The sequence below is a fragment of the Haliotis rubra genome, unplaced genomic scaffold (assembly GCF_003918875.1).
Source record: "Haliotis rubra isolate DU_JTF1 unplaced genomic scaffold, ASM391887v1 Scf1448, whole genome shotgun sequence".
NCBI classification, from domain to species: Eukaryota; Metazoa; Mollusca; class Gastropoda; order Lepetellida; family Haliotidae; genus Haliotis; species Haliotis rubra.
This window is the reverse complement of record NW_025765390.1, coordinates 94518-109111: the sequence shown is the minus strand read 5'-3', so window position 1 is coordinate 109111 and position 14594 is coordinate 94518. Positions and strand designations below refer to the sequence as shown.

Genomic DNA, 14594 nt, shown 5'->3' with positions numbered 1-14594 from the left:
AATATGCCCCTCTCTACCTGCTAAGCATCCTTTGTTCATAATCATAATAAATACCAACAACATGCAAAAGGAATATTGTACCATGATCATTATCTGCTAGCACTATACACTATTTCTATTCTCTTTGTCCACATGACCAGAAGATTATGTCTCCTATGGGAGGAATATATTAGGTTTTGATTCTCCAAATATTCCCTCAGTTTTCTTTGTGAGATCTGCATAAAGTAGTGGAAGTACATGAGAGGTCGCTGGAGAGTTACATGAACCAGAGAGGTACCAAGAGTTAAACAAGAGACATACTGGGAGTTTGTACTACAATGTGGAAGTTCTAGACACCTACCTGGAGTTTGTACAACAGCATGGAAGTTTTTCTCCTGCAGACTGAGGATGCGATCTGCCTTCTCTCGAGCCTCCTTCTCCAGCTGCCGTTGTTGAGGAACTTCAGATCCGCGTTCTCGTGCTCCAGCTTACGCAGGGAGGCCTTCAGTTCTAACAACAGAAGATATCACTGACACCTAGCCCTCAGCTCTGACATTCAAAGTCTTACTGTAAATCCCAGCCTTCAGCTCTGACGTTAGAAAATCATACTTTTAAACCTAGCCTTCAGCTTCTATATCAGAGACACTAACTGCAAAACCTTGTATATCAGAAAGCTAAAAGGCCAACATACTACTGAAAGCATTTATTTCAGTCTCAGTCATCCTCGATAATCTCCAGGGTATACGTTCCGATAAATCTCCACTATACCATGGATGAATCTACGGCTCGCCCGATGATTTTATTACCTCCCTTTGCTGGCTTTTATCCAATCAGGTGTCTACGCTGGGAAGTTGACCGTACAAAATCACAACTCACTTTCGCTTTTTAAATTATCTTACCGATTAAACTTGGCAACACAATAATATATTGGCAGAGGTACTCTGAAAGAGGTAGAAGGAGTTCTTGCATATATTTTTTTAAGCTTTCAGACCTGTCAATTTGTCTGTATGTTTTCCCCCCAAACCTGAGTCGCACTTCGAACAAACTTTCACGGCTGTGACTGCTATCTTATGTTGACACTGGCAAGCTCGGTCGAAACGACAGCTTATCTGATTGGCTACTGTGAGAATGCGGAGCCAGCAAAGGGAGGTAATAAAATTAGCGGGCTGGGCCGTAGATTCATCCAGGGTGTAGTGGAGATTTATCGGAAGGTATATCCTGGAGATTATGGAGGATGAGTCTCAGTAAGATGGAGACAATCCAGGCTCAATGGCCGTCAGTCTCTCATTCCAACACCACTCTGTACAGTTAGCCTCTTAATTCCTCCCCATGTCATATTATCATCTTATATGGCCAACTGAAAAATGTACAATCGACAATACTACTCCTTTCATAAGTATGGTGAGACAGTGAACTACAATATGATGTAACTATAATAGTGACTATAGTAGAAGGAATCTACATACATATTAAACTGCATCACTTAACAAATTATGAACCATGTATATCTGCTACCATATCACAACCTGTGTATCATGTACCATATCGCAACCCACGTGCATCATGTACCATATTGCAACCCATGAGTATTATGTACCATATTGCAACCCCTGTGAATCATGTACCATATCACGTCCGCTGCGTATCATGTACCATATCGCAACCCACGTGCATCTTGTACCATATTGCAACCCATGTGTATTATGTACCATATTGCAACCCGTGTATCATGTACCATATCACGTCCCCTGTGTATCATGTACCATATTGCAACCCCTATGTATCATGTACCAATTCACTACCCGTGTATCATGTACCATATAACAACCCATGTGCATCATGTACCATATTGCAACCCATGTGTATTATGTACCATATTGCAACCCCTGTGTATCATGTACCATATTGCAACCAATGTGTATCAAGTACCATATTGCAACCCATGTATCATGTACTATATCACGTCCCCAGTGTATCTTGTACCATAACACAACCCATGTGTATCATGTACCATATCGCAATCCCTGTCTATCATGTACCATATTACAACCCACGTGTATCATGTACCACATCACAACCCCTGTGTATCATGTACATATCACATCACATACCCCTGTGTATCATGTATCATGCCCCTGTGTATATCACATCCGCTGTGTATTATGTAGCCATATCACAACCCCTGTGTATCATGTACCATATCACGCATATCACCATATCATGGCCTGTATCCTGTGTATCATGTACCATATCACAACCCCTGTGTATCATGTACCATATCACGTCCCCTGTGTATCATGTAGCATATCACGACCCCTGTGTATCATGTACCATATCACAACCCCTGTGTATTATGTACCATATCATGTCCCCTGTGTATCATGTAGCATATCACGTCCCATGTGTATCATGTACCATATCACAACCCCTGTGCATCTTGTACCATATCACCACATGTACCCCCTGTGTATCATGTACCATATCATGTCCCCTGTGTATCATGTAGCATATCACGTCCCATGTGTATCATGTACCATATCACAACCCCTGTGTATCTTGTACCATATCACAACCCCTGTGTATCATGTACCATATCACGTCCCCTGTGTATCATGTAGCATATCACAACCCCTGTGTATCTTGTACCATATCACAACCCCTGTGTATCATGTACCATATCACGTCTCCTGTGTATCATGTAGCATATCACAACCCCTGTGTATCTTGTACCATATTGCAATCCCTGTGTATTATGTACCATATTGCAACCCATGTGTATCATGTACCATATCGCAATCCCTGTCTATCATGTACCATATTACAACCCACGTGTATCATGTACCACATCACAACCCCTGTGTATCATGTACCATATCACATCCGCTGTGTATCATGTAGCATATCACAACCCCTGTGTATCTTGTACCATATTGCAACCCGTGCATCATGTACTATATCACGTCCCCAGTGTATCTTGTACCATATCACATCCGCTGTGTATCATGTACCATATAACGTCCCCTGTGTATCGTGTAGCATATCACAACCCCTGTGTATTATGTACCATATCACATCCGCTGTGTATCATGTACCATATAACGTCCCCTGTGTATCGTGTAGCATATCACAAACCCTGTGTATTATGTACCATATCACGTCCCCTGTGTATCATGTAGCATATCACAACCCCTGTGCATCGTGTAGCATATCACAACCCGTGTATCTTGTACCATATCACAACCCCTGTGTATCTTGTACCATATCACAACCCCTGTGTATCATGTACCATATAACGTCCCCTGTGTATCGTGTACCACATCACAACCCCTGTGTATCATGTACCATATCACATCCGCTGTGTATCATGTACCATATAATGTCCCCTGTGTATCGTGTAGCATATCACAACCCCTGTGTATTATGTACCATATCACGTCCCCTGTGTATCATGTAGCATATCACAACCCCTGTGTATCGTGTAGCATATCACAACCCCTGTGTATCTTGTACCATATCACAACCCCTGTGTATCTTGTACCATATCACAACCCCTGTGTATCATGTAGCATATCACAACCCCTGTGTATCATGTAGCATATCACGTCCCCTGACTATCATGTAGCATATCACAACCCCTGTGTATCTTGTACCATATCACAACCCCTGTGTATCATGTAGCATATCACAACCCCTGACTATCATGTAGCATATCACAACCCCTGTGTATCTTGTACCATATCACAACCCCTGTGTATTATGTAGCATATCACGTCCCCTGTGCATCATGTAGCATATCACAACCCGTGTATTATGTACCATATGAGAACCCCTGTGTACCATGTACCATATCACGTCTCCTGTGTATCATGTACCATATCACATCCCCTGTGTACCATGTACCATATCACAACGACTGTGTATCATGTACCATATCACAACCCCTGTGCATCGTGTAGCATATCACAACCCCTGTGTATCATGTATCATATCACAACCCCTGTGTTTCAGGTACCATATCACGTCTCCTGTGTATCATATCACGTCCCCTGTGTATCGTGTAGCATATCACAACCCATGTGTATCACGTATCATATCACGTCCCCTGTGTATTATGTAGCATATCATGTCCCCTGTGCATCATGTACCATATCACGCCCCCTGTGTATCATGTACCATATCACGTCCCCTGTGTATCATGTACCATATCACGTCCCCTGTGTATCATGTAGCATATCACAACCCCTGTGTATTATGTACTAATGTAGCATATCACTTCACATGTCTATCATGTCCACCTACCTCTGACAGCTGTGTCCATGTCTTCCTTCTGTTTAACCAGCTGCAGATGAATCTCATTGTTCTCCCGCACAAGCTTGGCGTTGTCCACCTTGTACGGTTCCACAGCACCATCAGCCTCTTTTGTCTCATTTTGACGTTTGCCAAGTTCCAATTTCGCATTCTTTAAACTTTCTGTTGTGTGAATAAGATCTGCAAACAATTTCTCCACAAGTGGAAGGGATTCAATACCCAGGGTTTGCCGGTATCCTAGCTGATCCAGTCGGCGTCGAAGATTCGTAAACTTCTGCTGCGCCTGAGCAGATGCAGTGGCAGCCATTGTTGTGCCCTCTCCTGCCTGATAAGGAGAAAGAGAAACATGACCATTAGTAATATATATTCAGAATCTTTAATTCTGAAGTCTGCCTTTGACAGAACATACAGAAACTATACTACTAATACTATAAAACACAACATTGGTCAGAGTGTCCGAGCCAAAATGTTTTGAGTCTGCTTGTCTGATCTAGCCAAAATGTCTGTCAATTATAATATCATTTTAAGACTACTGAAATCATACATATTTTCACGGGGTGCAAATTTTACGGTAAGTTCACAAAAGACCTGTCAGCGCAGTTGTCTTTTCGCGCATTTCAAACACCTGAGTGATGGTATCCGTCACAAAGTTTTCACAACCGAGGACATGCAATGATCAAAGCTAGCCGCCATAACTGAATCATGTTTACAAAAACAAACAGAGAGAGGTGGGATGATATTTGTGTCAACATTGTGATTTGTGACTGATGTAAATGAGCTTTGTTCATTTTGTGTTACGAGTAATCAGCTATCAATTAACTGACAAACTGATAACAAACATTTGCTGATTGTGATCGCTGTTACTATAGTAAACTAGTTTATGCCTCTATTCCTTTATATATTGTTTTGATGTTGTTATTGAGAGAAAAACAAATTGCATGTTGTTCCTACTTGAGTATTTGTCATGACTTGACCATGAATTTTTCGCTTGGTATGATTATTGATGCACAATCTTTTTGCGGCAAAAGCTCGAAAATTAATCCCACGCGAAAATAACTACGTTTACAGTATTACTAACTTGTCTTATGTGACAAATGAACAAATATTGTCAGACTTTCACTTCAGACTGGTGCTGCATTTGCAGAGTGGTATCATTTGTGGTACTCTCGCAATCTGCATGCATATTTGTGTGTGACTGCTTGGTTTCGTAGTGCTAGCTCAGTGAGATACAATGCTGCAGTTCATAAGAATATCTCATTCAGCACAAACACAAAATGCTGAGTCCAACCCTACCAGTCCATGTTTTATAATCTGAATGCCACCAACATAATGAGTACCATACTACATACCATATTCGGGGGATTGAAATATTCACCGGATCTTTGGGCAGGTGACTAGAGAGGCAATAAGAACTGAATATCATATGCATACTTTTTCACAATAAATGCACACAAATGATACTGTGCATCAGTGATTCATAATGTTGGAGTTCACTTCAGACTTTCCACTGTTACATGAACATATTTATTATTATAATTTTACATATCTTTTTAATCATGAAAAGTCTTTAGGTAGATCTCGCAATGATGAACACAGATATTTTAATGCTATTCAAGGCAAATGAAAGGTTGATTTACATCAGCCTGGGTTCAAGCAAGTTTGCCCAACCAATGAATGGTGCGTCACGAAAATTAAAATGCAAAAGTGTGAAACAAGTGTTGGTCGTCATTGGCTAATTTTGTGTCAACACCACACAACTGTTGTTCGAAGAAATAATCGAATCTTCTATATAATTGGAAGATTATGTTACCCTTTTACTGTCTTTACGAACTGAACATATCAGATTCGTTAGCTTCTCTAAGTAAGATGGCTAACAAACTGTCGCTTACTGAAACAATCAGCTGATCATCTACAGGACAAGTGCACACTAAACAATGCACACGAGCGATATCTTTCATAAATCAAGTCTTCTGAGGTCCGTCAAAATTACTCACTCCATTCATTATGTGTAACGGTTAGAAAATCAAGCACACGATATCCAAGACAACATGACCTATCGATCTAGGTTTTGTTGTCTGTCAGACTCATCCATGTTTGACATTTTGACAGAAACTGACGCTTCATTATAAAACATTCTTTTGAGAATCAAATGTCATTGTTGTTCTACATCTGCTAATTATACAGTACCTCTGCGAACAGAGATGAAGTCAAAGGATGTTGTTGTTTTCAATGTGCTCCGGTATATTTAGCCATGCGAATTTTCTCAAAGGCATGTCACAACAAGCTCTGATTGCATTTGAAAATGGCGCAAGCCTGACCCGTCGGAAGAAACAAAGATTAGAGTTATCTCCCTTACGCCACTGTGGCTGTCAGACACCCGCACGATATCCCACCAGGGTTTACACCACCCCTTGACCTGCCGACGGTTGTTGACAAATTATGCCGAATGCATACTGCAGTTGAAAAATGCATACATTTGATAATGACTATAATAGGTCATTATCAATCAAGAAATGTTTATTCGATGGAGGTGAATATGATATACTCTGACTTTAGCTTTTAGGGCCATTTATTCAAACAACTATTTCATTTCCAAAATTCATTCATTTAATTTTTCAAACCTTCATTAGTTTTTTTTTTCAAATATTCAATAATTTTACTTTTCTAACAGTTATTCAGTGTACGTTTATTAATTTATATGCACATAAATCATGAAGTCCAAAGGCTAGGGGGAAATGCTCCTCAGGGAAACTTTTTCGTGGGAGAGGGACGGGATGGGGTTGGGGTGCATTTAAAGCACTGGAATCTGTGGTCATGCTTATATTAGACTATGGGACTACATTTGTATGTGTTGGTCTCCATTAATACATAATTAAATAATAAACAACCATGTCACGCTAAGCGTCCTGAGTATATTTTACACACGCTTCAGTGACCATTGAAGATAAACTGCATCATAAGACGATTTTACACCGCTTTGAGCAATACATCGGAGGAAACTCCAGAGGGATTTCAAATAGAATCCCATATAGGGAATCGAACCCGGTCCTTGTTATATGGATGGCGGATGGCTTTATTCTCCAATCTACTTTGCTCAAATTTTAAACATCAGCTTCCGATTAAAAAAACAGTGATGGAGCAAGATGTTTATGCATTGGATTAAAAAAGTAGGGATATATTAAAAAGAAATGAGTGTGTTTATTTATTTTTACGCAGCACTCAGCAATATTCCAGCTATATGGCGGCGGTGTGTAAATAATCGAGTCTGGGGCAGACAATCCAGTGATCAACAGCATAAGCATCGATCTACACAATTAGGATACGATGACATGTGTCAACCAAGTCAGCGAGCCTGACCACCCGATCCCGTTAGTCGACTTTTACGACAAGTATGGGTTACGGAAGATCAGGTTGTTCCCGATACGTACAATAATACACTGAGACTTCGCACTGTCAATTTAGAACTTCACCCCGGCCATTTTCACATCCACGTCAAGAATTCGTGTGGGTTTTTTCAAATTACAGTAAATCGTACAGTTATTAACTTCTTCAATATCGATCCATATTTTCTATCTCACACTCTTTCTTTGTTTGGGGGCTTCTGATTGGTTTAGTTATCCCAGTTTTGACAGCGAAACTTCATACCTTAACGGATCAGCGACCAAGACGCTGTCAAAAATGGGACACTATTATACCTTCTGATTGTCTTTAAAACTCTAAAGTTATCAGCTCACCAGTATTTCACGTAAAACATTTTCTGACTTTCGCCAACGGCATGCTGTGTCCTTGTTACAACATAGGATGGCATTCATAGCCTCACAACTCTAAGTATAAATAGTATTGTTATTTGACAGAATACAGTTTGCGGAAAATGCTGTTGGAATACTATCATAAAATCGACACGTGTCAACACGTATACACACCTACAATGTGTGACGTACATATATACTGTGTTTCCTGCAATAAGCGCGCTGTGCTTATTCTTTCAGCCCGCTTAAAATGGGTAATGAAGGCTAAGCGGTGACTGGAGACGCTTCATTATGCAGCTACGGTGTTGTATAAGCTAAAATCACTGATACAGTGAGCTTGGCTCCCCTGTAAACTTGAACAAATTCTAACAGATCAGCTTCCTGTTGAAGTAGGACTCTGGCATCATGTGCCTTATAATGACCGAAAGTGTCTGATGTGTAACTCAAAGTGTAACTCCGATGAAGTGGGTGATGAGTACCACTACATTTTTTAGTGTAATTCTTTATTAGCAGATAGAAACAAGTTATTACCAAAGTATTGTTGTACAAGACCTAATTACTTTAAACAGCATAGTCTTTTATTGAAAGAAATTACACAGTTATTGATACGTTAAGCAAATATATTACATGTATTTATGTAAATCTTTCAAAACGTCAATGATATTGCCTCGTATCAATATTACATTACTCATGTATCACTGTATAATTGTACTATGTACCTATGTGAGTGGTTTTGGTGGATAAATGAACTGAACTGAACTGAGATAAACCTGTATTTTATGTTTTTGAGAGACCGAGTGTGAATATAGTAATATCAAATCGCAGTAACAACAGTAAATAACAGTAAATAACAGTAACAATACGTATGGAACCTTTAACCACTGCGCCACACCATACACGCATGCTAGAGACACACCCCTTATTGTGTTGTACTCTGCTGTATACTCAGTGCTTATTGAAGGCCGAAACAAAATTGAAGTTGTGCGCTTATTAGAGAAACTACGGTATATGTCGCACAATTCTTTATCAACCGACCTGAGGTAGAGGATTTAATCATGTGACTGAGATGCATTAGAAAAAAGTAATAATGTTTATTCACACGTATGGTCTAATCTAATTTAGGCAGCTTATTTCTCATTACACCTGTAGCATATTTCTTATTCTGTGCTACCCACATCATTTAGGACTGTCGCGTATCTCGGCGAGTTAGACTGTGTTCAGTCTTCTGTGAGCGGCCATCGATGTCAGGCTTCGCTGAGGGTTGCAGGCATTTAACGCCAGTTTTTAAACCCATCGAAATGTATGGATACAGTTCTGTCGCATCAGCAGTTTTTGGTCTAGTTTGGATTTAATCTCACAACCAAAGGTTCGTGAGCAGCAACACATCCGTGGCGGTGGGGTGTTTTAGAGGGTAACACCGTGCTGCGATGTTACACGCAGGTTCAGAGTATGTTGTCACCCGTCAGGCGTCAGCTATCTTCGATATGTACGGTAACATCAGCTCCACTTTATTAAGGGAATTTAATGAAAAGGATCCTTGGAAAATGATTCTACAAAATAGACTTCCTAATAAGGATGGCGGTGTAGCACATAGCCTTGCTCCAAGACTGCACTGAGTACTAAACCCATGGATATACACTAAACGCCAAAAGAAACGTTACCCTCCTTCCTTTATGGCGGAGGTACCTATCTTCAGCAGGCGTTGTGATGCGTGGACGTCCACTTCTTTGTCTGTCTACGGTGATCCCTGTCTGTCTGAAGCCCCGAATAATGTCTTATAACCGTGATACGGTGGCATCCGTGGGCGTTGGCAACAGCATTGTATGTCGACCCCATCTGCGCCATCCCAATGGTCTCTCGGTGGCATCCGTGGGCGTTGGCAACAGCATTGTTACCCCATCTGCATCCCAATGGCTCTCTCGCTCCCTTCAGCTGTTAATCGTGGCATATTTCTCGTACTTGTGTATCAGATCATGTCTTCTAGGCTCTCTTTATACCCTATAGAATCATTCTGCATGTGAAATTGATGTAAATACTGTTTGAATATTGCTGCGTTTTGGCGATTAATATTGCTATGTGTAAAATGGAAATGGAAAAATGTTACTTTGCAAGCAAAAATGCCTGTATGCCTCACTACTACGTATCTGTCAAACACTTTACCTGTAAACATCCAGGTGAAAAGTCCGAGAGAAAACACATGTTACAGATATCATCATTAAACAACAGGTGATTGTCAAGTGTTGGATTACAGGTAGGGGTCGATACTTAGTGTTCTACATCTAGCCGTGCAGCGTATCCTGTTATGGTCGTTTAGGACGTATCCATGGCTACGTGAGGGACACGTGTTTAGCAACATCAGAGAGGGAAAGTACAACAATTTATTGCACAAATTGTCCATTTACATTAGGGTGAGAGGCCAGTGTTACCTGCTTGACGATAGAACGACGGATCTACAGAACAAACAGGTCGGTAGAGGGTACTTTACTATAAATACACAATGCCATTTAGAAAGTGGTCAAATGTAACAAATTCGAACCCACTTTCGTTGGGTTGAGTCCCATCCGGGATTCGAACCCACACCCCAGTATCAGGCACACACCAGCACACAAAGCCTGTCGTCCAACCCATTCAGGTACCGCGGCTAGCACTATGTGGCGGAATTGGTTAGGCGGCTGACTTTGTGTGATGGCAATGAGGTGCCTGACTATGGGGGTGTGGGTTCGAATCCCGGATGGGACTCAACCCAACAAAAGTATTAGAATCTGTACTTTACTGGGAAAATATAACATTTGTTACTTTACTGTATTTTTTAAAAAAAGTCTTAACGAGATTCTACAGGTACCTAAGGGCCTGCTTCTTTAGTGTCAACAGGCTAAAGCATCATATCTTGCCACACTAGAGAGACCGATGTAACAACGTTGGATCAATTAAACTACTTACACGCTCTGTCGATTGGATGTTAATATATCCAATGTATATCCATCACGATAACACAAACACTACTAATGACAGATACATATGGTGGTAAGCACTCAAGCAGCAGGAAGCTACCATGTCGGTTTACATTAGCGACAGATGGTAAGCCAGGTAAATCAATAATACATGTATCTAATAACATGTGCTCAACTTCATTGTATGTATGGAACAAGATGAAAATATATTCATGTCATCGTCACATATATGCAATTTGTACAGTGTCGTGATTAGAATCTAGGCATAAATAAAACGGATTTATTAAATGTAGATGTGTTAAATGAAGATATAGAAACATGATCATTATATTGTCTTTTGGTCTTGACAGGTGCGTTGGACGTGGTGAGAGATAACGGTTTGCATGTCACAGGCGAGAAGGCAAATAGCACCAGCTGTTTACACGGGACTGTGTTGGGAATATATGTCATTGTATATATTTGTAGGGATAAATATACTAACTTTTGCAGATCCTAGGCGTATTTTTTTCCACAGGAGACACATTTTAGCAATTGTAATCACATTATAGTGACGTCATACTGGTTCTACAAATAACGAATTTACAGCGAGACTGGTCCTATTTTTCACACAGTTAAAACGATTCGCTTAATAGTTCCACTATTAAATACTGCATACCATGATGCTATATATAGACAGTGTTCGAAAAGAATGCCTACCCGCTATCCAAATGCCAGTAACTTTCAAATTAGGCAATGATCATTTTCGTAAAGGTGGCCCGAATCTCTACTTGAAGATTAATGTCAATAAATGCTGTTGTTTATTAGCGTTATTAGTTGTGAGTGTTAAAGTTTAAGAACCACTAAAACACAAAAAATACAAACACAAATATGTATACTTGAGGCTATAAAATTTGACGAGGTCATGTCACATTTTTCTTAATAATCCCTCCTGGCCAGTTTGGAAACTAACTAACTTTAAAAATATAACGAACCGTATAAAAATACTCCCCAGTTCAAATGCTCATCGCTAGCTTGTCCAGTCGCGGTATACCATACAATTTTTCTATATTCACTTCAAACTCCTTTAGACCCGTGAAGATCCGGGTTAGAATTGATCTTCAGTAACCCATGCTTGTCGTAAGAGGCGATCAGGTGGCCAGGCTTGCTGACGTGGTTGACACATGTCATCGCTTCCCAATTGCGCAGATCGATGCTCATGCTGTTGATCACTGGATTGTCTGGTCCAGACTCGATTATTTACAGACCGCCGCCATATAGCTGGAATATTGCTGAGTGCGGCGTAAAACTAAACCCACACTCACTAAAACACCTTTATGAATGGTGCTCCTTTGTATATGGATTTTGCTCTGATGGGGATTGTATCATAATATATTTAAGTTGGCATTTTGTTTAACCTTTCACAGTGGTTAAAATTGTTACATCCAAGCGGCAGACAATATCTAACGTTAAGACCAAGTCTTCTGTTGAAATCAATAACAGTGAATATCGGTGGTGTGTAAGTCGAGTCCGGTGCTACATTAGGTCTGTAAAGGAATATTCATCTTGGAAACTAACTACCTGGTCCCTGGTCTAGAAATCAATCATAACTTCTGTACATAGACTTACGACAGTCGTAGTGATGAGTAATAGTAACTCTTAGATTTCAACACCCACGTACGACATGCAGTCGTAGGGTTAAGTTGATGGTAACACCTGTTCTTTAGCATAGTGAGTGAGTTTAGTTTTACGCCGCTTTTGGCAATATTCCAGCAATATCACGGCAGGGGACACCCGAAGTGGACTTCACACATCGTGCTCATGTGGGGAATCGAACCCGGGTCTTTGACGTGACGAGCGAACACTTTAACCACTAGGTCACCCACCGCCCTCTTAAGCATAGACTTACAATAGTCGTAGCACTAAGCTGAAGGTATCCCTTACATTTCCACATAACCGGACGGCAGTCATTGTGCTACGGCGATAGTAACCCTAATCTTTAGCGTAGAGCTGAGATGATCGCAAACCCTTATATTGCAACATAAACGTATGGCAGGCGTAGTACTAAGGTGATAGTAAAGCTAGGTTTCCATGTGTACGTATTGTCTGCGTAATTGCGTGGTGCGTAGTGCTTAATGCGTATTACGTGTGCGTAGTGTCCAATACCATGTGTACGTGTATATGTGATGCGTTAAATCAAGTCCTTAATTCCTTTCCTGGAGATCGTACTGATCACAATTGTTGTCTACAATGCCACCTTGTTTCTCAAGAACGCTACAGAACTAACAGACATAACGGAGGCTGTGGTCACTGCAGGTTGATTGTACTGTTATGTGAAAACACGAAGGCCCCGATGGTGGGTGCGTGAACTCCTGATACAAAGAAGGAGGGTTCAATTAATTGTTCAGTATCCTGGGTACCGAATTCCTTGACACTTTGCAACTTGTGTTCATAATGAAAACCACGTGACATTTGGAAAACCCCTTGGGAATCCCTACTTCCGGCCTCCGTATAGCTGCGTGATGCGTATTCGGACACTTTTTGTGCGTAAGCAAATTCACGCACTACGTACTACGTATCACGCATCACGTTTTACGCGTGCATGGAAACCGCTATTACTATGTTAGTATAAAGTGTTGTATACGCATTACGCATCACGCACTGCGCGCACATGGAAACCCGGCTTTACGCCTTATCTTTAGCATAGACTTACGATAGTCGCAGAGCTAAGATGATTGCAATCCTTATATTGCAACATAAACATACAACGGTTGTAGTGCTAAGATGATATTAACGCCTAATCTTTAGCCTAGACTTACGACTATCGCACAAACGTAGCACTAAGACGATCGTAACCCCTATTCTTTAGCATAGACTTATGAGTGGTAGCCGAAGCGTACACGTTTGGTTTGAGTTAGGCGGTCCTGCATATTTACACCGTCTCACACAGGCAGGCTTATATGGGAGATAACAAGTGTAGTATCCACCCATCACGACCCGGAAACGCCGGGATAGGCCTTCATTCAGATCCGTCATGGCAATAAATGAAGTAACCCTGCCCATCAACGAATTTTGTGTATTCATTAATATTTTAATACCTTCTACGAGACAACAAAAACAATTGAAAATGGACTGAAAACGTGCAAGTTAACTTCCGTAATTATGTCTATTGAAGCGTTTCTCGGAAATTATTTCATCACCATGCGTTGAAGGACAGATAAGATGGTAAGGTGGCTTGGTTGACGCATGTCACTGCATCCCAATCACCTGGACAGGTGGTCACGATATCAATCATTTGATTGTCAGGTACAGGGCTGATTGTTACAACCCGTCATGTTGCTGGGAAGTTGATGAATTAGCCGTTTTATCATCATTATCAACAGCAGCAGCTGCAACCACAACAACCACAACAAAATGTATCAAAATACAAATTTTGATGGGGTGGTGGGTGGTGGGGGTGGTGGGGTGGGTGGTGTGTTTAAATGGGTAGATGTTGAATCCTTCTTTAGTGTCCCATGCCTTGATATTGCTGGAATATAAATATATATAGACAAACCGGCGAAAGACATGCTCACTCTCCCACATCTATTTCGAATGTAGCCTCATCTGCATCCACGTTGAAAATTCCAAC

General features: G+C 40.8%; 1 protein-coding gene across 1 annotated transcript in view; it reads right to left on the bottom strand.

Annotated features, from left to right (window-relative positions):
• The window catches only part of LOC124269415 (centrosomal protein of 135 kDa-like), a 50334-nt gene extending 43740 nt beyond the window's left edge, over positions 1–6594 (bottom strand). The window contains 4 exon segments of the mRNA XM_046704422.1: positions 341–427; positions 430–489; positions 4279–4612; positions 6475–6594. Coding sequence (XP_046560378.1) covers positions 341–427; positions 430–489; positions 4279–4594 — 463 coding nt within the window. The 5' untranslated portion in view covers positions 4595–4612; positions 6475–6594.
• Positions 6595–14594: the final 8000 nt, after the last annotated feature.